Raw genomic sequence first — 23765 nt, 5'->3', positions numbered from 1 at the left:
AGTACATATTTTCCTGTGCTGAAAGGGCTTACAAGTTTGTACCTGAGGCAGCGGAGCAGAGGGTTAGGTGGGACGTGAACCCTGGCTTTGCCTGGTCTCAGCCCATTGCTCTAACCCAGTGATGGCAAACCTTTCAGAGACCGAGTGCCCAAACATCAACCCCAAATCTAATTATTTATCGCGAAGTGCTGGTACTCATTATGGGTGGGGTCACCACATATGACTCCACCCCTATGATAGCCACACCCCCTTACACCAGCCATGGCGGCATATAAACAGACATCATTGAAATATTATACTAGTATAGGAGAAAAAAAATAACATGATTTTCTTTCATTATAAATCATTTCTGTAAGTTATTACAGCTCCAGTATACCCAGTGCAAAATAAGACAGCAGATGTAAATTCTCAAATTGGACATATTCCAAACACTAAAATGAAAATAAAATGATTTTTCTACCTTTGTTGTCTGGTGATTTTGTTTTCTATCCATATTGGTCCTAGTCGCTGATTCTGCTGCTCTCTATCTGTTCTCTTAACTCCATTTCCAGGGCTTCCTTTCCATTTATTTCTTTACTTTCCTCCTTTTTTTCATTTCTGCCCTCTATCCATGTCCAGCAACCATCCTCTCCCCTCCTGCCACAAATGTCCAGCCACCCATGTCCAGCCACCCTCCTCTCCCCTCCAGCCACAAATGTCCAGCCACCCTCCTCTCCCCTCCAGCCACCCTCCTCTCCAGCCACCCATGTCCAGCCACTCTCCTCTCCCCCTTGCCCAGCCCGCCCCTCCCTCCCACCCAGCACCCAGCATTAGGCCGCCAGCCTTCCACCCAGCACTAGGCCTCCCCCCCACCCAGCACCAGGCCTCCCCCCTCCCACCCACTCAGCACCCAGCATCAGGCCTCCCTCTCAACCACCCAGCACCCAGCAGCACCCAGCATCAAGCCTCCCTCCCTCCCACCCAGCGGCACCCAACACCAGACCTCCCTCCCAGCACTAAGCATTAGGCCTCCCACCACGCAGCAGCACCCATCGTCAGGCCTACCGCCCTCCCACCCAGCATCAGGCCTCCCTCCCTCCCACCACGCAGCAGCACCCAGCATCAGGCCTCCCTCGCACCCAGCGTCAGGCCTACCTCCCTCCCACCCAGCACCAGGCCGACCTCCCTCCCTTCCACCAAGCACCACGCCGCTTGCCCTCGCTCCCTCCCTCTTCCAAACAAGCATCAGTCCGCCCGTCCTTCCACCCTCCCTCCCTCCCAGCACCACGGCCCCCTCCTCCTCTGCAATTGAAAAAACGTACCGGGTTAAGGCAGCGTCAGCAGCGGCAACGAAAAGCGTAGTCTTCACTGGCGCGCTTCCCTTCTGTCTCGCTCTCAAGATGACGGCGGGACCAGAGCTTGAGAGCGAGACAGAAGGGAAGTGCGCCAGTGAAGACTACGCTTTTCGTTGCCGCTGCTGACGCTGCCTTAACCCGTACGTTTTTTCAATTTCAGAGGAGGAGGAGGAGGGGGGTGGTGCTGGGAGCGAGGGAGGACGGGCGGGTTGAAGCTTGTCTGGAAGAGGGAAGGAGCGAGGGCAAGCAGCGTGGTGTTTGGTGGGAGGGAGGGAGGCAGGTCTGGTACTCGGAGGGAGGGAGGGAGAGTGGCGGAGCGGACCAGCGACTGGCGCGCGTGCCAAGGGAGAGGGCTCTGCGTGCCCTCTCTGGCACGCGTGCCATAGGTTCGCCATCACTGCTCTAACCAATAGGCTACTCTTTCACTCGTAACTGAAGGGCAGCAGTGAGGTGCACTGATAGAGCTACAGGCAGGCCTCAGTGTTCCAACAGCAGGATTTGTTGCCAGGCAGGAATGAGGTACATTAGCATAGCTGTGTGTGAGGATCTCAGTACTGGGTGCTGCAGGGCAGGAGTGATGTGCACTAATAGAACCATGTGTGTGTTTGCTGGAATAACAGGAGGCACTACAGGGCAGGAGTGAGGTGCATTAGCAGAAACTTTTGTATGGGAGTCTCAGTACTGGAATAGCAGGCAGTGCTGCTGAGCAGGAGTGAGGTGCATGGGCAGAGCTGGGCAGAAGGGCCTTAATGCTCAAACCTCAATATAAAAGGTATGAATTGAGGCACAGATGTTTTGAAATAATTTGAGTCCATGACACATACAGTCATTATTGAAATCCTGCACTGTAAATTTAGACATATTGTAATGTGTGAAACATCCATGCAAGATGCCTCTGAGATCTGGTATGTGTTGACATGGCCAGTCCCTGCTGTTTGTTTTTATTCACTCCCCAGGGTGCTTGAAATCTAATCTTCTGCTGTGATCTATATTAAGTCCTAGTTATGGCTGTATTTTCCCCTCTAACATGGGAATTTCAAAGGCAGATTTTGGGGGAGTACCAGCAAAGGAAGAAGGTAAAGACTCCCCTAAAAGGACCAGTCTCCTAATGGGGAGGACTCCCCTCACCCTCCATTAAGTCTCTGTCAGATACATTCTTAGTACGGTTACCTGAATTTTGGTTTTGCTAATCTGGGACAGTTGGGTGGGGCCCCTGTTGGGCAACTTTAAACTTAAAAATTATAGTTTACTAAAAATATTCAGTTCATAAACAGAGAAAATGGCGGCATATAAAGCCACACAGAGTTCCTTAACCATCCTATCACCCCTTGCCCAAATTCAGTTGTACCTCCTCTCTCCTCCATCCTGTCACTCAGCAGTGGTTTTGTCACTCTGTGTCCTCAGTTCCAATGTCCAGTCCTTAATTCAAATACCAATTCTTTATTCTCTCTCAGATTTATCTGCCTATCCCCCAATCTCCTGTCCCCTTCCTTAGTTCAACTACCCCTCCCTCTCTCCTTCCATTGCCCCTTCCATTCAGTCTCTCACTCTCCCCTCCTTCAGAGCCAGGTAAAATGGCACTCAGACTTCACACAGTCAACACTGTCCACCACCCATTGTGGTTCAAATCCTTGCAGATTTCTTCTTACTTAGCCTGACAATGTTGCTCCTCTCTGCCATAGACCACCTCCCCTCCTGCAGACGTTCTCTTGGACTGCTGCTTCCCTCCCAGTTGCTCTCCATCTCCCAGTTGCATGCCGGCCCCAAAGTGTTGCACTGTTGGCTGTGCCTTACCACAGAGGGGCAGCATAGCATTTCATCTTTGTCTCCTCAACACTGCAGATCCATACTGTGGCTCCAGGCAGGAATTTTTGGCCTAATGCTTGTGGATTGTTGAAGGGCTGGGTCAATTTTTGCATTATCAGCAATGACCCCTTTTACCAGGTTGTAATTGTCATGCTCTCCTCTCATCTCACCACCTCCTCACATTTTACCAAAGGGTGAAGGATGTGTAAACCTTTTTAGGCTGAGACCAAAGCCAGGCCAGAACTGGTGGGTGCTCTGCCACAACCTTTTGACTCCACTCATACCCGCACAGGGCCTGGCCACACCACACCAACCTGACATAGCACAGTTCTTCCTAGTCAAGTTCACTCCCCTTTTTCTCCTCTGGCTGTGGCAGGCGGCAGCATATAGATTTTGTGCCGGAGAGCCTTCTCCTGCTGCTGCAGAGAGAGAAGGAAGAGAAGGTGCATGCACAGGGTGAATTTTTTCCAATTGGGGACAATGGCTTACTGAAGAAAGACCAATCAAGGACTAGTATGTAAATTGGGGAAAATCCCCTAAAACTGGGGACATCTGGAAACTTTATTAGTCCACTATCACCTACCATTTCTTTTTGTCCCTTGTTTCCAGGTAGACTAATATGGCAACCAGAAATATTTACTCAGGCCTTATAGTAAACTGAGAGAGCTCATTTGCCAGGAAATGTGAAACCTTTTAGAAAAGAATGAAGTGAGGCCCAGAAGGTAGCCATCTTGGTTGTTAGGACCCCGGGTTCCCAGGATGTGCCTGAAGTGAGATGTCACAGTGCACAGAAGCAGCACTCTCTTCTACTCCCTCCTGCTGAAGTCCAGTTCAACTTTGTAGAGATGCCAAGTTACCCAGTTCCAGGCTGGAGACTTTTTGGCCAGTCCTGGTTTTGAACTTACATCCCAAAGCAGCATGGAATTTGTGGTGTCCGATCCTGCCTATTGAAATCAGTGCTGCAAGTCCCATAACACACCAGAATGGTGTCGTCAAAAATCCAAGACTATCCTAAAATCTCCAGCCTGAAACTGGGTAACTTGGCATCTCTGATTTTCAAAGCCTTTGTAGCAGGAGTTTCAAGCCCCAACTTGTCCCCAGCCAGCCTCCAGCTCCTCAGCACTAAGTACCAGCCATACTCTGAGTCTTTTAATATTTTATTATCATACAAATATAAAGATGACTTTTTATTTGTGCAAAATAAAAAAAAACCCAAAACTTTCTTTCTAGCCATAAGTGCAGTCCCTGGTCAGTGCACACTGGACAGCTTCAACGCACAATAATCCAGAGAGTGGAAGAGCTGGAGTGGGGGGGAGGGGGGCACTGCCGGTCTCTCCCTTGAAGCGGCACATTTGGAAAGTCCTTCTTGCTCATCTTCATGCATAACATTCCCAATCTGATCTGGGTGGGGTGAGGGTCTTTCTAAGGGCAGCTCCCCTTTCTCCAGCATAAGATGAGGGAGGAAGACGTTCAGGTCAGCACTTTACTGCGGCAAAGCTGCCAAATAATCCAGTTCCAGGAGGGACAATTGGCCAGTCCTGATTTTTAGAACCAGCATCCCACTATACTGTAGTATGTATAAATCCTGCACTGCTTCTGCTATGTGAAATAAGCAGGACAGGCACCAGAATATAGAGTCTAAACAAATCCAGCACTTCCAGCCACGTCAGCATCCACATACCCCAGCAACTATGGAGGAAGACCTCTCCCTCCCCTCATTCCCAGTTCCACTTCATCCTACAGTCGCTCACTTTCTCGTAACTCTCTTGCACGCTTCCCAAAGGGCTCCTTGCTTGCCATCCCAGAAATCACACAATCCTCTGCAACTTTCCTGTAAGAAACACCTGGAACAAGGACCCTTGCTCCTGCTTAGTATCTTTCTGTGAGTCCAAGTTGGGTGTTATCTACACATTGTCTATTCCTTAGATCCAACCCAAAGGTTCCACCTGCTAACTAACCTCCCTCAGGTGTGCTGTTAGAGGACAGGCTTTTGCTTATCTGACAACAATAATAACAAAAAAAACCTTCCTCAAAAGGAAATGTGTCAGCTGCCCCACTGAACTAGGTTTCATTTGAGCACCCCCACGTTTCCAGGGGAGAGAAGGGAATTTGACATTTTAACCTGCCTTTCCATGAAATGCTCAAGGCAACAATTTCAGATGATACAGTTCCTTCCTCAGAGAGTTTACAATCTAAGTGGTTTCTTGAGGCACCATGGAACAAGGTCACATGTAGTATCATCGGGGGGAGGGGGAGAGGATGTATTTGAACCCTAGTTTCCCTAGCTCTCACTACTTTTCAGCTCACACTGAAAGGTGCACACATATCCGACACCCTTTGGTAACAATTTGGGTGGGACCTTTATAAATTAATATATCCCCACTTTACAGGTCTCCTTCTCTCAGTGATAGGAAGGGGCCACACTGTGCCACATGGCACTTAGGGGGGAGATAGAGTTCTCTCTTTCAGACACATGCATAATCTTAGCTCCTCTACCATGCAGCATTTTGATGGCCAAAAGCTCCCTACCTGACAGGCATTCACAGCTACCAGTCCACTGATTGCCATAACTGGCCACATAAGAGGCCAGTCCTAACACATTACATACACAAAGACCTTACTGTCAAAGATAGCTGGATGTTTAGGCAGACTAGCTGCAGCAGTGCATTATTTACTAACTGGAAAAGAATGTGCAAAGGCATCAGAAGATGCTTAGCTTCCTCAGCCTCTCTGGGCTTCCTGAGACATTGACCTGGAAAAAGACCTCGGAAGTCCTGGCTTCTCAAACTCTATTCGGATTGGCTGCAAGACTGGGGGTAGCTCCTTCTTGATCTCAGAGATCATCTTCTTGTCCTGGCACAACCCGTTGGTCTCTGGATTGCTCAGGGCCCTCTCAAATGCTATCATATCATGCACCTCTGGTGGGGTGGCTACCCTCTCCACCTTGGTGCTGAGGTCCACAGGTTTGAAGATGGGCACAGGCAGGGATCGCTGGTAGGGCAGGTGGTACTCGGTTGTTCTGTCTCCCAGGCGGCCCATTCTCATGATATTCAGGGGGGATCTCTGCACTATGAACTGGATCTGGCCCTGCTGGCTGTATGTCTCATGATGGAGTTCATTAACTTCTCTGAGAAAGCAGCTGTAGGGAGATCATAGAGCAGTGAGCATTAGATAATCTGGCAGAGGTTGAAAAAGGCAGCAGAAGATACAATCTTAAATCCATCTTCCAACTTCACTGTACCTATATATAATATCTAAACCACTTTGGCTTTACCACAGGAAGGCAGTATATCAAATGCATGACCCATACCAATATCTATGCCCCTTGTCAAGCCTGCAGGAAAACGTTTAACAGCCAGCACGAGGACAAGGCAATGAGGGAACAAGGCACATACAGACACCGTACTTTGCTTTGTATATTTACATACTGAAGACAGTTCTGGAAAGCTTTTGAAAATTACCCATTCTGATGGTTCTTTGCCTTTGTGTGGTTGTCAGTCAGGATCTATTATTTTGCCTTGAATGCAGCTGTTTTTGTGCCCCCCCCCCCCCCCCCCCACAGAAGCTGCTGCACTAGGTGGATGTCTAGATCACCTAAAGTTTACGCTGGCCCTGATTCTACCTGATCATCCAGCCAGCCGCAGTGAATGCAAATGAAAGATCACCAAAAGTGCTTTGCACTCGGAGCCATTACCAGTAGCTTAGATTCAAGGAGTCAGATACAGGGGAATGGGAGGAAGAATTGATAGGCAAACAACTGGTTTTTATTTGAGTCTAAGCTTTGCACTCACCCTTGCTCAGGTCTGGTGGAGAGGGACAGATCTTCCCATTCTGCTGAGAAATGCTCTCTCCTGGCCATGTTATCCTCCCTCCATTGACAGCTCAGCTCTGCTGCACTCAGGATCCCGGCTGTCTTCAATACCACAGTTTTCCCATAAGTCTCCATCACTGTCGTCTATGCTGTAATCTCTCCTTGGTTCTCACAGGTTGCTTGGAACTCTGAGGCTTTACCACTGTGAACTCTCTGCTGCCTAGTTGACGGGTTGTAGTTTTGTCTCTATCTTATCCTGGGCTTACTGCCCAGTTGCATGGGATTTATATGAGGTATCTGTTGCTATTTTGGTGCCGTGTTGTAAGGAGCTATATCTGGTCTGGTTGGAGATTCATGCCCACTCCTAGAGGAGACATGTGGTCAGGATGTGTCTCTGGAGCAGTGACTTTAGACTTCCAGTGTTCTAAACTAAGCTCATCACACATAACATCCCACATACTACAAGACAGAACGATCTTCCAGTGACCCTGAAGGGCTCTGCAACCCATCCCCTCTGTTAAAGGAAATATTTACTGTTGGGTGAACACCTTGCATTACCCAATTGTTGTTCAGAAGCTTTAAGCAACTACCTTGATGTCCCAGATGCACCAACTGCAGCCTTGAAAATGCCCCCAACCCTCTGATCAAACATTCACAGGAGACTGTGTGTGCCATTCATGGTATCACTAAAACAATGGCTGCCTTCATGTTAGCTGGAATGTAAAAATACAGAATTACAAATGGAAAATCCATCTTTCACGTGCTTGCATGGGTGTGCCTCCAGTGTTTTCCAAAACTGTCACCATTACAGTGAGGCCACATAACAAATTCCTGTTTAATGCCCCTTACACTGAAAAAAAAAAGCAGTAATTCACCAGCCCTCTGTAAACTTTCCTAAACAAAAAGCAACACTGTCATTAATCCTCTCTTGTGTGGTGGGGGGGGGGGGGGGGGGGGGGGGGGGGGGGGCAGGAGAATGATGACTTTAGGTTTCTGCCATGTATGTAAAAAAAGAGGAATAGAACAAACATAACCAGCAAAATGTACTAGATCTAATAATATGAGAGGAGCACCCTCGGAGATTAAAACACTCGCGTGGTAGTCACTCAAGACCACTAATGGGTGCAACATTGCACGTCATTCATTGGGTCACTCACTTACTCTTGTGATATTTTATGTGCAATTATGTGCCCAGTAACTACTAATCAAACAAATGCACTGCAGTTGACCAACTCAGCCAACATAAATGACAAATCAAATAAAGCTAAAAAAAATTATCATGAATCACTTATCTTATGAGCCCTGCGTCGGCAAAACCAGACGCTAAGGGCTCCGATGACTGAATGGCTCAATAGTCATGAAGAAAAGACTGCTCTCCCCTGAAATGAAACAGTGTGCCCAACGCACTTTCTGTAAAGAAAGAGGAGCAGGCCCTGCAAGTCTGCCTGTACAAAGCCTACTCTCTCACTGTGACTGGGAAGCCCTGAGATGTTGGTTATCTGCACTGTATCTGGGATAGTTTTTCTTACTCTAAAGAGTGTAGCTGTGGCTGGAGTGTGTCTAAAGCCATGTAGTTCATTCCATTGTTACAGAAACTGGTCCTATAAATCCCTATAGATTTGCTGGGGTAAAACCGAGACTGCTTCAGCTGGTTCTGTTACCCTTTCAGGAACACCAGTGCTTCCAACAGGTACTGAGCAATTGAGTGTGATGTGAGAGCACATCTCAGGCACCCAAACCAACCACAGCATTTCTTACAAGCTAAGTTTTGAGAAGCGAATGTATCTGCATCCCCATATCACACTACACATAGAGCTACGTTACTAGAGAAGGAGAGGACTCAGAGCTGGCCTTAGGCAGTGATACGGAGACTCAGCTCTTGAGGCGAGAATGGTGAAGGAGTCACATGTGTTCTAGTTCTGCAGTGAGACAGATTTATTGATTAAAAAATCCTTTTTTTTAAATTAAATATAAAAATGAGTTATCTGCATGTGATGAATTCTACTGGAAGAGGCATTTTTTCCTTTTACCAGAGCTGACCTCCGGTGTGGGAATGGAGGTGCTAAAGAAGGCAATGGGTAGGGAACTCTAGATCTTCAGAAGTTTTCCTCTTCCAATTCTAGGGATTCCTCCTTGTCCCCTTCTTCTCCACCAGTTGGTTCCTCACCAGATGTGTGCGTGATGAGGACAGGGATAGCTTCTGCAGTGAGGACAGGGGGTTTCCCCTCGGTCTGCTCATTGTTCTCTGGTGGATAGCATTGCCTAGCCCGGGACACAAATCTTCTCCCACATCCAACACGATCAGTCAATCCTAGGAAGGACACAGACAGTTCACAATCTACCACTGCAACCTAGGCCGCAACCCTCCTGGTCCAAAGTCAGAGAGCAGTGCCCCAGCCTCAGCACCTCTCCAAAGGAGCACATAGAGAAACAAGCTGCAAGGTGTCCAGGATAGCTGAGCTTTTACAATACCCAGAAGAAATATTCATCAGATAAATTTGCATAAGTTTGGTCTGAGAACTAGATTACTTTGCATACATTGGTTGTGACCTTTAAAGGATCCTAGAAGAACAACTCCTTGTTCTAGGTTTGGGGCCCTTGAAGGACTATCTAGAAACCTCTCTTCTAGGTTTGTGACTGTTGAAGGACAGTCTAGAACATTTCTCTATTCTATTTTTTTTATTTATTTTTTATTACATTTGTACCCCGTGCTTTCCCACTCATGGCAGGCTCAATGCAGCTTACATGGGGCAATGGGGGGTTAAGTGACTTGCCCAGAGTCACAAGGAGCTGCCTGTGCCTGAAGTGGGAATTGAACTCACTTCCTCAGGACCAAAGTCCACCACCCTAACCACTAGGCCACTCCTCCACTCCACTCCACTCCACTTCTAGGGGTTCATCCAATCAACCAGTAGTCCTCAGGACCACCTGAGTAGTCAGGTTTTCCAGCTGTCCCTAATGGATGTACAGGAAACATGTTTGCATACACTGTAGGCAATTAATGTGAATGTATCTCATGCATATTCATTGTGGATATCCTGGCCAGGTGGGCCCTGAGGACCAGTTTGAAAAGCAGCACTTTAGGTTAAACAAATCATCTCCTTCCACCTCTTCGCCAACGTCAGTCTTCTTAGTATCAGTCATCCAGAGCTTCTAACACACCTGCTACTCTAGATGCCCACCAAGGATATTTTTGAACTACAAACCAATTTAAGATAATGAATAAACGTGTGTGTGTTGCACACTGCTAACAACAATGACACAAGGTCCCGGCTCTGGTTCTACTTAACCAGGAAGTATAAGGTAGCAGCAGGAGGAAATCTGCCAGGCCAACAAAAGAAGAACAAATCCTCCGTACAGAAATCTATGTCTATAGCATGTGCAGGCAGTAGTTTTGTAATTCAGGCTCACAGAACTGAAGCAGCACAGAAATCCTTACACATGGATTTGCACCTGCTCCAAAGAGATGTAAATGTACATAAGTACATAAGTAATGCCATACTGGGAAAAGACCAAGGGTCCATCGAGCCCAGCATCCTGTCCACGACAGCGGCTAATCCAGGCCAAGGGCACCTGGCAAGCTTCTCAAACGTACAAACATTCTATACATGTTATTCCTGGAATTTTGGATTTTTCCAAGTCCGTTTAGTAGCGGTTTATGGACTTGTCCTTTAGGAAACCGTCCAACCCCTTTTTAAACTCTGCTAAGCTAACCGCCTTCACCACTTTCTCCATGTATGCATGCATTTACACATGTATTTTATAAAATAAGCCCAAAACCTGCAACTCCACTCCCAGGAATGCCTACGAACAGATCACCTCAAGCTAGTGCACCTGCTTTTTGTGCAGGTATAGTTCCTGCAATTTTCTAAAAGTACTTTCACATGTGTAAAACAGGATTTTATAAAATTATCCACATCCTATACATACATCACTCACAGAGCACCTCTGTGCAACATGGATATCGCATACATACTGCAGGGGGTGCTCTGAGTGGGGAGAACTGAGCACTGTAGCATCAGGTGTAGAAAGAGGCTGGGGAGAGGGTCAAAGATAGCAGGGACAAACCAGCACGAAGAAGAGGTATCTTTCAGGGGGGCTGCTCAAAGATACCTGTCTCTTCTGCTGGTGCCTGCAGCAGCCGCCAGGCCTCCGATGCATTCTTCAGGCTTTCGTAAGTCATGCTTGAAGTCTCGCTTAGCAGGGCATCTGCTTCCCTGCTGAACCCTGTGTAGTAAGCAAGAAGCATCAGCAGGGTGAAAGGGGGCAGAGATATTTCTTTACTGAAAGGGTTGTGGATGCACGGAATGGCCTCCTGGTGGAGGTGGAGATGAGGTCTGTATCAGAAAACATAGGTCAAGCACTGAGGATAAAACCCCCCAAAAACAATCTGATCAACATATAACTGGATGGGAGAAACAAGCCTATGCATAAATTAACATTGAAGTATCTCTGTATATTAGGCTCAACGTTTCTTTCATTGGTCATAAAAAACACCCAGAGTCATTTTGATATAATCTTTCAAGTGCTCTAATTCCTGCACTTATTATTAAATCCAGTCCCAAACTGAAGAAGCCTGAGGGTTTTGGGTGAAACGGTGGCCTCACTGGGCACCTGGTATTGATCTTTTAATTAGAAAAGTTTTGATCTGGAAACAGATTTTAAAGTCAGCACAGCTCATATGTTTATACGATTAGAAAAGTTGGGAACTGGAATCAGAAGTTTAGAACTGGAATTAAGATTTAAAGTACACTTCTTATTAACACAAGGTCAGGAATTAGAGCGCTTGAAAGATTATATAAAAACGGCTTTGGGAATTTTTTTTTTTATGACCAATGAAAGAAACATTCAGCTTAATCTGCTGAGGTATTTCAATCTTAATCTCTGCAAAGGCTGCTGACGTCTTTTTCTCCCATCCAGCTATATGTTGATCACAATGCGACTGTAACTCCAGACTGAAAAACAATCAAACCCCAAGAAACAATCTGACTGCCTTCTGGTTTTCAACAGCTCAAGAACTGAGGCTCTCAGAGGGAGAAGAAGGGGCTGTAGATACTGGTTTGTTGGTTTGGATGGACAGGTTAAATAGGCCATATGGTCATTTTCTGTTCCTAAATTTCTTTGTAAGATTCCCAGACATAATCCAGGTGACTCTGCTGAAAAGGAGGTGGCAGAGCAGTGAGATGGGGAAAATGGTACTTAATGATTGCTCTCCATAAGTGCTGTCCTTTGAGACCAATGGATGACTATCAAACCTCTGCTCTTGGCTAGAAACATGGCAGAGTGCTACTTACAGTATGGCTAGTGTCCGGCTGTTAACATGCTTTTCTGGATGGGAAAGGAAAGGGGAGGGGAAGAGATTGTGTGTGTATTTTTGTATGTATGTAGGTATGTTGTGTGTTTTTGTGCATATATGTTTATGTTTGTGTGTGTGTTTTTGTGCATATGTGTATGTTTGTTTGTGTGTGTTTATGTTTGTTTGTGTGTGTGTCTCAAGGTCAGAGGTTAGAACACAGAACTAGAAAACTCTAGGTATCCATATCACTCTCTGTCTGGAAGCTGGCTGTTTTGAATTCCCTGGCAATCAGCAGGAATGTTGTATTCTAAATCTATCCTGTTATGTCAGTCCTGTTTGTTTGGGCACAGTGAACAGTAGCTATGGTGCCATCCTGTCCTAGTTTTGATGTGTTATTTAACTTTAAGAGACTGGGAATATCATAGGCAGCACTGGATTATGGCAATGACCTTGTTGTCCCCTTTTTGTCCTATCCCTGCCCTGGTGGGAAGGGGGCTCCTTCCAGTCTCCCCCTTACTGCTGCCCATTTCAATCCACATGTTCCCCTTTCCTTTGCATTCCTCAACTAAAGCCTCTAGGATCATCTTCCAGCGGTCCTTCATGTCTCTGCACACCTGCTGAAGTGAACTAATGTCAAACCTCCGCCTCCAGAATTCCTGCATCTCTGCACAAGACACAAGAGTCAGAGCGAGGTGCACCAACATCAAAGCTCAACCTCCCGTAACCATGCAGAGAACAAGACACCATACACAAGAGTGAGAGGAAGGCATGGGCGTAGACTGGGGGGGGGGGGGCGAGGGGGGGCATTGCCCCCCCAAACGACGACGACTGGAACGGCAACTTTTACCCGAAGTCGCAGCAACGAACGGGCAGCCAGCGCTGCGATAGTAAAAGCAACAAGGAGGCAGGTTCAACTCCTTCCTTCACTTCCCTCCCTGCCCTCTGCGTCCCGCCTTCCTCTGATGTCATTTCCTTTCGGGCGGGCGGGACGCTGAGAGGGCAGGGAGGGAAGTGAAGGAAGGAGTTGAACCTGCCTCCTTGTTGCTTTTACTACCGCAGCGCTGCCTGCCCGTTCATCGCTGCGACGTCACTTCGGGTAAAAGTTAGACAGCAAACACTAAAACTGTACTCTGCTTCCTGCTCCTAAGAGAACCACAAATAAGGACCAAAGAAAATCAATGAAAAAGCACAGACAGCTCTCCCGTGTGACACTTATACTTTCGAGTGATCATTTGGACTTCCGCCACTCAGAGTACAGATGGCCCCAAATTCACACATTTTCAGAAATGCCTAGCTGTTTAATTTGGTTTGGGCTGTCGAGGGACCTTGGAGAGCTGAGAGTTTATAAATTTCTTATTGTCTTAGTTCTTGTAAGGGTTGTCAGAGTATAATTGTACATGTAGTTTCTTTCTTATACTTGATAGCAAGATCGCTTCTTTCAGTATGATACACAATTCCCCAACCTGTTTTCTTCCACTAGCTGTGGGATTAGCATCTTCAGGTACTTAAGTTAGCTTGTCAACTTTATGAAACCTATAGCTAAATCATGATTTTGATTTAAAATCTATATGAAATATTGAAAATGTTCTTTCCAAAATACAGCTGAAGTTGTATACTAACAAGGCCAGATATTTTGCTCCTAAAACACTTTAAATGTGTTTCTAATAGGCAAGAATACACTGGTTTACTTCTTTCTGTTCTTAAATGTCTCCAACTCATTGTCCACTGTGGTTAGGATGATGCTCATAATTTTGATCCTGCATCTCCACTCTTAACTGCTGAACACTGGCTTCCTGTATCTACATATATTCTATTTAAAATTCTCATCTTAGTCCATATAAGTCTTGTTCCTTCCTCTCTTATCTTTCTAACCTATTGATTCCTTAAAACCCTCCATGAACCCTTTGCTCCTCTCAGCAGACCTGCTTATGCCTTCCTTCCTTCTCCATCTCATCTATGTTTAGACATCACATGAAATTCTGCTTTCAGCTATTTTGGATCACATTTATGGAACTTCCTACTGTTAGACATCAGACTCGATTTTTCATTCCCTAAAATAAAGAAGCTTAAGATCTGGTTATTCTAGAATACCTACCAAGAGACCAAGTGATGTTCTCCCTTCTTCTGCCCTTCCTTGATCAAACAGTCCTTGTATGACCTGAACTTTTCTTTCCCTCTAGTTCTCTACACTTTTTCTATTTTTAATGAACTAATTGTAAACTGCTTAGCATTATCTCATGTGTATTGGTAACGTATTGAGCCTCTGTAAATAAATATGTCAACTGGGACTAGCAATTAAGTCTTTAATAAGTTCTTCAACAAGTAATAGATGACTAAAGAATTCAACATTTTGATTGAATAATTATTCTGTTGAAAGGTTAACATCTAAAAAATATATACATTTTCCCCTAAGGAAGAAAAAGGTGGAGACTGTAGTTTATGATTGAGAAGACTATCTCTAGAATTCCACTTAAATCTCTATAATTCCACTTAAGAGTCTCATATGGGAAATATCTCAAAATGGGTTGTTTTGTACATAGTAATGAACCTTACTCCTAAGCCAGGATATGTGGACTATGATCTCTCTCAAATTTACTGCGAATGCTCACCATAGTACTTGCACGGTATCAAAAAATCTGGCATACATAAAATGTAACATTTATAAGCAAACCCATTAAAAGGGTGCTTAAAAATTCCTTTTTCTGGTATTGCTGCATGCTCAGTCTGACTTCTTGAGTTAACTTTCCAGTTCAGTATTTTGCCTTCATATTTTTTTTATTTCTAGTTCCTTGTGTCATGTCTGTTGTGTCATGTGTTTTTCATGTGTGATCAAGGTGCAGTATTCTGCTAGCGTGTAGTATTTGTAGCCCTGTTTGTTTTCCTTTTTTTTCACGAGGTAGGGTATTGGTGTTTTAGAGCTGGGTAAGGAGGAAAGAAGGAAGGGAGAAAGAGCTGGCTTGATATCTCATACATATTCATTATGGTTATTCCCCAAAAAAGCCAGCTCTTTTTCCCTTCCTTCCTCCATATTAGTGTATTCATTTGAATATATGCAAATGAATATGCTAATATGCTCCGCCCCATCCTTTGCCCCCCCAAATGAAACAGTCAAACTACACCCATGGAGGAAGGTGAACCAATATCAAAGCTCAGCCTCCAGTAACCATGCAGAGAACAAGACACAAGAGTCAGAGCGAGGTACACCAATATCAAAGATCAGCCTCCGGTAACCATGCAGAGAACAAGACACCATACACAAGAGTGAGAGGAAGGTGAACCAATATCAAAGCTCAGTCTCCGGTAACCATGCAGAGAACAAGAGACCAGTACTTCCCAAACCTAATCCTGGAGGCACCTCAGCCAGTCAGGTTTTCAGGATATCCACAATGAATATTCATGAGTGATTTGCATGCACTACCTCAACTGCATGCAAATCTCTCTCTTGAATATTCATTGTGGACATCCTGAAAACCTGACTGGCTGGGGTGCCTCCAGGACTAGGTTTGAGAACCACTGCAAGACACCATACCCAAGAGCCAGAGCAAGGTGCACCAATGTGAAAGCTCAGCCCCCAGTAACTCTGCAAAGAACAAGACACCATACACAAGAGCCAGAGCGAGGTGCACTTGCACTGTGGCGCTGAAGGCACACAAACTCTACTTTTCTCATTCCAAGTTCCAACCCTAGCACACTCCACTCTCTGTGTGACCCTTGGACTGCCCTGTGCCTCAGTTCTAATCCACAGATATGCCACCAGCTGTCAACATGCAAGTCCAGACAGGTCACTTTTGTCTCTATATACCTCAGCTTACTTAAGTCTGATTTGAGTTGGATTAACAGAAATATTTTTTTTCCATTCATGAGAAGCCTCCATAGTACAGATGAGACAATTCACACCAGGTGTTAGGACATATGTTGTCAAAGCTTCATGAACACCATCAGGGACAGATTGATTATTACCTATAAGGGAATTTTCTTTGGGGTAGGCAGAGAGCCAGGCTTTATCTGGGCAGCTTTAGAAGTAAGCTTTTAATACCGTGTTGAGATCACAATGCTAAAAGCAAGTGTTGTATATGAAATCAGCCTGGCAAGCCATGGTGAGGGGCTCTGAGCAGTGGAACAGGTGATGTCTCTGCGTCATCCTGCTGAGGAGGGACAAGTGGTGCAGGCTTGCCATAAATACTGAATTATATATGTCTTGGTGACCTGCCACTGCTCCCCACACATGCCCCACTCGCTGCCAGCAAACCAGTTCATGTAGAGACATTCCTCAGCCCCCTCTGTTCAATGGAGGCCAGCAGGGGAAGTAGATGGGTGTTACACAACCTCACAAATGGTGACTAAGCCACTGACTTCCCTATGAGTCTTGGGAGGTACTGGATGCTGCTGATCTGAGGAATTCTCACGGCTCTCTCCTTTCAATTCAGGATGATTTTCACCTTCTATAAATGGATTTTTAGTAGCAGATCATAGGCTAAGAAACGCAGACCATGCTGTACAAATGAACTATTTCCATTGAGTGGATACTTTCCATCCACAAGATACACAAAGCATACAACACACACACACACGACAGTGACGACATCTCTATGGTGGAACATGGTAATGGTTTTCTGGCACACAACAGCATGGGTGAATAAAATTAAAACCCAAGCCCCATCTTTTGAGAAAAGTTAGCACTGAAGGACTTGGGATCATACAAAATGTCAGCAAGGAGAAGGCGACTGACCTGAGAGCCCCAGCGGGTCCTGGATCTTCTCTGAAGAAGGTTGTACAGTTTCCTGTCATCATCCCACTCTGTGCGAGGCACATCCTGAGGCTCATTCCAGAGGTTTGCCTCTTCTGTCCACTTCCGCTTCACCTCTCGGTTGATGTACAGCTGTGTGTCACTGAAAAACGAAGATCACAGGGGTCACAAACTGAAAGACCTCCCACAGAGCCCCAGCGCAGGACTTCAGAAGCAAGGCCTATCTGGGCTGAACACACTCAATGTCCATCCATTGCTGAAAATCTCAGATCAAGGTGTGGATTTAGGGAATGTTTGAGACGTTTGCACAGGGATTCAAACTGACACCACCACCAGCACATAAAATACCCCACCTTGTCCAGAATAAACCAACAGTCAGTGCCTCATGCTTTCAGATAGGGAAGCCTGGCCTCAAATGATTGTACTTTCTTCCTACTTTTTAAGGTTTGCTGGTTACTCTCCTGATGGGTCTTGGAGAGTAACCTCAGCTCCAAGACCCAGTAACAGTGTTGCAAGACTCTCTGGGCCCAATATTCAAAGCGATTTAAGTGGGCAGGAAAGGCTGGTGGTGTTGGAAAGGAGATGACAGTTATGCAGGTGTTGGCAATATTTAGTGCCAGCACCTGCATAGCTAAGTGGGCAAATTTAGGACAACTCAAAAGCTGTTCTAATTCGGCCTGCTTAACTATTCAGATGCTGGCACTGAATATTGGCCAGCACTCACATAATTTTTACAAAAATTTCATAGGGCCCCTGATTCCCCCCCCCCCCCCCCCCACCAATGAAACAGCCCCCTTTCTGATCCCCCTCCTCCCTGATACAGCCCCCTTCTGATCTCCAAATTGATCCCTCCCTCCTGGCCTCCCTGGGCCTACCTCACATCCCTGGTGGTCCGGGAGGGAGGGGGGCATTGGGGGCAAGAATGAACCCCACTCGCTCCTACTCCTAGTGGTAGCTTCTACATAATGGCTACCATGACCTCTTGCGGCAGCCTCATGGTACTGCATTAGTATCCATTGGACCAACAGGGATGCAAGGTGGGCTGGGAGAGGAGTAAAATCAGGTTTTAAGAAGTTATGCAGGCCCCAGCTGAATATCAGCCGGGACCTGGAAAGCTCTGGCAGCTATATAGATGCTGGACAATTAGCCCTGGATATTCTGTGCCAGTGCCCACACATGGCCTGGTACTGAATATCTGGGGCTAATTTAGCATATAGTGGAAGCACTGCATGCAAATTTATCTCATGAATATTCATTGTGGATATCCTGAAAACCAGACTGGCTTGGTGTGTCCTGAGGACTGGGTTTGTAACTTTCAGTTCAATATTCAGTCACTGCAGCCAGCATTTTTTTTTTAAATACCAGCTGTGCTCATTAAAATATATTGGGATATTTAGTGTCACTACCAAATAGTGGCCACTGCTGAATATCCACATAACGTGGTCAGTGCCAGAACTTATCTGGACAAGTGGTGATATTTAGTCTGTTATGCAAATGACTTATCTAGATAACTTAGGACAACCTTTTTGCTGTTCTAAGTTATTTGGATATCTTATCCAGAGGATTGAAATAACCTTGCTAATCAGTTTAAGTTCCTGGACTGCCTTAACCACAATCAAGTGCCCAGACTCTGCAGAAATATTCAGAGGCACTATACAGATACTTTCACATAAAGTGAGAGGCAAACAGGTTAAAAAAAATTCATTTCCAATCAAGTTTGCAATGCAGAGGTCTAATAGCCAGACAGGCCAGAGAATGTGATAAAGGCGGTTAGCTTAGCGGAGTTTAAAAAAGGTTTGGCCGGCTTCCTAAAGGAAAAGTCCATAGACCGTTATTAAATGGACTTGGGGAAAATCCACTATTTCTGGGATAAGCAGTATAAAATGTTTTGTACTTTTGGGGATCTTGCCAGGTATTTGTGATCTGGATTGGCCACTGTTGGAAACAGGATGCTGGGCTCGATGGACCATTGGTCTTTCCCAGTATGGCAATACGTATGTGACACCTAGACATAAGGACATAAGATACTGGGTCAAACTAGATGCTGGGTCCATCAAGCCCAGCAACCTGTCTCTGACACTAGGAAATACCCAGCAGATCTCAGCGAATAGATCCATTCCTTGCACCTGATAGCTTTCCATATCTGCTGACTACAAATTATTTGTGGACCCTTCTCTAGGAAATTTGTCCAAACCCCTTTTAAGCCCAGTATTGCAGATGCCTTGACCATATCTTTCGGCAAATATATTCTACAGCTTGTTCATTGAGAAAAAAAAAATGCATCACCCAATTTGTTTTAAATCTGCTACTTGTTAGTTTTGTATTGTTCCTCCTTTTCCTGGTATGGTTTGGAAAGCATAAATAGCCATTCTCTATTAACCTGCTCCATCACTCTTGTGGTTAGAGCAGCAGGCTGAGACCCAAGGAAGCCAGGGTTCAAATCCCATTGCTACTCCTCCCCATGTTGGGCAAATCACTTAACCTCCAGTGCCTCAGGTACACACTTAGATTGTAAGCCCTCGAGGGAGAGGAAAACACCTACTGTACCTGAATGTAACACACCTTGAACTACAAGAAATTCAATTCCCTCTGTCCTATCTATAAGTGTTGCCATATTGGGACAGACCGAAGGTCCATCAAGCTCAGCATCCTGTTACTAACAGTGGCCAATCCAGGTCACAAGTACCTGGCAAGATCAGTCATCTCCAAACTAAAGACCCCTAACACATTCAGCCTTTTTCATAAGAAGGTGTCCCTTTGGGTAGCTCTATCATCACTCGGAGATAGAGCAATCCTTGAATCTTCTCTAGTCAGTTGCTACCTTATCAGGGGATCCTTCTCCACTTCCTCATCACCATCACTGCAGGAGCAGCAGTGGTAAAACGCACGATAGAATGCATTCCTTCGTCCCATCTTCTTCTGCAGGCCATGGACTAGGGTCAAAAAGGGACAAATCCCAGGTTAAGAAGGGCAGAAAACAAAATACCAGTGGAATTGAGAAGGTGAAGAAAGCACAGGCGTTGTATGCCAGAGTCAAACATTCCTACACACACACACCCATGTACATGTAAGCAATGAATGGCTAAAACAGCTCTCTGATCCCTGGCACATCAGGGGGAATCATGTGAACTTGCAGCCTATTCCATCTTATTCACCCTCCAGCTAAAGGGCTGTGGCAGGAATAATCCTATTCTTTTCCACCTTCTCTCCACCTCCAATTCAGGGCTCAGCCTCCCAGGAGCTGACTAGACAATGATTTCCCATTGCCCCTTCCAATTTCAGCAGTTTTTTTTTTTTCAAGGTTAAAAACCACCATTTCCCTAGTCCACCTCCACTTCTGCTTCCAATGTTACTTCCTATCCGAGACAGAGACTGCATTTTAATTCAGTGTTTGAATCCTCACTTCTGCATTCTTCCCACTATCTACAGGGGAAAAGGGATGGGATTTGATTGACCGCCTTTTTGTGGTTACAATCAATTTGGCTAAATTATTTGATAATTTGTTTATTGTTAAACTTCACTAATACCTATCCCCCTTTTTTTTTTCTTCAGCCTAATTTAGGTTTTGAGGTCTAAGTAAGCCAGACTGTATTGGATTGTAAGATTGAAATGATTTATGCTTGTTTAATTATTAAGGCTGTGTTTAACTTGACAGTTATTATACTTGTTAAAGTTTTGCAAATAATAATAAAAATTATTAATAATACAATCAAAGTGGTTTACATATTATATACAGGTACCTATTTTGTATATGGGCCAAGGGAGAGTTAAGTGAGTTGCCCAGAGTCACAACAGCTGCAATGGGAATTGAACCCAGTTCCCCTAGTACTCCCACTGTGGCTCCTTGTGATCCTGGGCAAATCACTTAACCCTCTATCAGCCTAGGTACAAAACTTTGATTGCGAGCCCACCAGGTTCAGAGAAACTACAGTACCTGCATATAATAAATGTAAGTGACTTTGGTTGTACCACAGAAAAGCAGTATATTTAAATCCAAGACCTTTCAACCAATTGTGAGGGCTGCTTTCTTTTTTATGTGAAAAAAAAAGATACTCTTTTAGTTTAATGGGATAAAAATACGTATCTTTTCTGATCATCCGTGCTGTATGCCTGCTTTACAGTTATCACTGTTAACTCCTGCGTGAGGTTTTGATGAGGATTTGCTGTTCAGGTTCCCTTCACATGTATTAAGGCAATGCCAAGGAAGGAAGAACGTGATGAGAATCAATCCGGCAGCATCATAAATCCTGATGTTCACGATTATAGGAAATGAGAAGTTGTCAAAATATCTTTAAACATTAGCATTGCATAAAGGAGGCATCATACAATTTAAATTTTTATTGAAATAAATAAAATAGCTCCAGGGCAGCTACCACATTTTGATCAGGAAAATATGTAAGTAACTATGCATGCCACTTACGTCAAGATTAGATTACTGCAACACATGACTGCTGGGCTTAATGAAGAGAGAGCAAGAGATTAACTGGCACAGGCTCCAGGATCTAAACAGAGGGAGCACATTTCTTCAGTGTTATGTGAAATCCATTCCAGGTTCTCCAGGAAAAGTATGCTTTAGCCATTATGCTTACAAACTACAGCCATCTCTGTGAACCTGTGGTGGGGAGGAGGAGGAGAAGGAAGTGTGACGCTAGTTTCTTCCTGTAAACAATGATTTTCTGTTGGAAGTCCTACACTTGGAAATCTCTTCCATGTGACATTAGGGTCCACATAGCCTGCAAACCAGGGTTCAAAACCCACCACTGTCAATCATTGTGACCTTCAGCAAGGTCGTATTCCTCTCTACTACCTTTAGGTTCAACAGATTGCAAGTGGTCTGGGGCCAGAAGAAGAAGAAAAAAAGCTACTGCACTCCACTGTGACATACCTTAAGCTACCTCAGAAAAGAAGGTGCTCAGTCTAAAGAGATTTTTTTAAAAATGTTTTAAGTCTAGCCACACAGCTGGTGAATATGCACATTTGAACCAACTTTCTTACAGTTATTTTCAGATCAGCTCAAAGAATAAGACATACAAGTGAAATCAGAATAATATGAACGAAGTCTATGCCGTACGCAAATAAGTTTTTGTTTTGTAAGAATAGCTAATGATGGGAACCCAAAACAGTAAGTGGTAGACCCAGGATTATTAACTTTTACAGTAGACTGAAACTAAGATTAATGCACATATAATAAAGATTTCAGAGCAAAGTTATTTTATGGACTCCTCTGTCATTTCATGATTCTGTATTGTAAAACAATTTCAGTACTTTGGTAGAGAAAGTGAACAGAACTAAATCAAACCTTGTGCATAAAACAAGTAGGGGGGAGGGAAGCAGCAGCTGCCCACGAAACTGGAGGAGGCAGACTCATGATTAACATGGAAAAATACTGAACAACTTCTCCCAGAGGAGGAGATCAAAAGACTGGGAATCCAAATGGCAGATGATGTTTAATGTGAGCACTGTAAAGTGATGCATGTGGGAAAGAGGAACCCAAATTATAACTACGTGATGCAAGGTTCTACATTAGGAGTCACAGACCAGGAAAAGGACCTAAGTGTCATCGTTGATGATATGTTGAAACCCTCTGCTCAGTGTGCGGTGGCGGCTAAGAAAGCAAATAGAATGTTAGGTATTATTAGGAAAGGAATGGAAACCAAAAATGAGGACGTTATAATGCCTTTGTATTGCTTCATGGTGCGACCGCACCTCAAATATTGTGTTCAATTCTGGTCGCCACATCTCAAAAAAGATATAGTGGAGTTAGAAAAGGTAAAGAGAAGGGCGACAAAAATGATAAAGGGGATGAGATGACTTCCCTATGAGGAAAAGCTAAAACAGCTAGGGCTCTTCAACTTGTAGAAAAGAGAGCTGAGAGGAGCTATGATAGAGGTCTATAAAATAATGAATGGAGTGGAATGGGTAGATATGAATTCCTTGTTTACTCTTTCCAAAAATATTAGGAGGCACGCAATGAAGCTTCTAAGTAGTAAATTGAAAACAAATCGGAGAAAATATTTCTTCATTTAATGTGTAATTAAACTCTGGAATTCGTCGCCAGAGAATGTGGTAAAAGCAGTTAGCCTAGAGGGTTTAAAGAAGGTTTGGATAGCGTCCTAAAAGACAAGTCCATAAGCCATTATTAAGATGGACTTGGGGAAAATCCACAGGATAAGCAGCATAAAATGTATTGTACTGTTTTGGGATCTTGCCAGGTACTTGTAACCTGGATTGGCCACTGTTGGAAACAGGATGCTGGGCTTGATGGACCTTCTGTCTGTCCCAGTATGGCAACGTTAACAGGATTCAAAACAGCACAGAATAGAAGAGATCCTTAGCTAGGGGAAGAGTGAGGAGTAAATCTTAGAATAAGCACAGAGGATCCTTAGCTAAAGGGGGAGTGTAACAAAACTGGGGTTTAAGCCTTTAAACTGTATTATTTCTTGAAGTGTATTTCTCTAGTTTGGCCAGCAGGTGGTGCATGTTTATGTTTAAAGCTGTTACAGAGAAATGATTGTTCCCTCTTTAGTTAACTCAGATAAGAGGTAACCTGCAGCGATGTGGCCAGCTATTTTTACAACTTGTTGTTCTGGGCTCCGATTGGCCCAGGAGCTCAAATTCATCTAGGAAACACTGAATTTTTCTCCAGTCCAAAGATGCCAGATGGGTGGTTTTCCCGCCCAATTGGGCGGCTTTCCGCGACCCGCTGCAGGAAATGTTTGCCCGCTGCAGGTCACGGTTTTTTGGGCAGCTTTCTTTTCCGTTGGACGGGTT

At 44.8% G+C, this 23765-nt stretch overlaps 1 protein-coding gene and 1 pseudogene across 1 annotated transcript; both read right to left on the bottom strand.

Annotated features, from left to right (window-relative positions):
- Positions 1-4279: 4279 nt before the first annotated feature.
- Positions 4280-7224, bottom strand: TCAP (titin-cap). Its single transcript, XM_030221783.1, has 2 exons — positions 6932-7224; positions 4280-6279 (listed from the first exon to the last, which is right to left on the bottom strand). Exons 1-2 carry the CDS (start codon positions 7084-7086, stop codon positions 5862-5864), a joined length of 573 nt encoding a protein of 190 aa, XP_030077643.1. The 5' UTR covers positions 7087-7224; the 3' UTR covers positions 4280-5861.
- A 1823-nt stretch (positions 7225-9047) lies between these two features.
- LOC115481510 lies at positions 9048-19907 on the bottom strand (annotated as a pseudogene).
- Between the last annotated feature and the right edge of the window lie 3858 nt (positions 19908-23765).

Source organism: Microcaecilia unicolor, chromosome 12, assembly GCF_901765095.1.
Source record: "Microcaecilia unicolor chromosome 12, aMicUni1.1, whole genome shotgun sequence".
Lineage (NCBI taxonomy): Eukaryota > Metazoa > Chordata > Amphibia > Gymnophiona > Siphonopidae > Microcaecilia > Microcaecilia unicolor.
The sequence above is the reverse complement of the archived record's forward strand: the minus strand, read 5'-3'. Positions and strand labels throughout refer to the sequence as shown.

Coding starts and splice junctions, on each gene's coding strand:
- TCAP (XM_030221783.1), bottom strand. CDS start 7,086: ATGGAGACTTATGGGAAAACTGTGGTATTGAAGACAGCCGGGATCCTG. Junction 6,280..6,931: donor TCCACCAGACCTGAGCAAGG/GTGAGTGCAAAG, acceptor ATCTCCCTACAG/CTGCTTTCTCAGAGAAGTTA.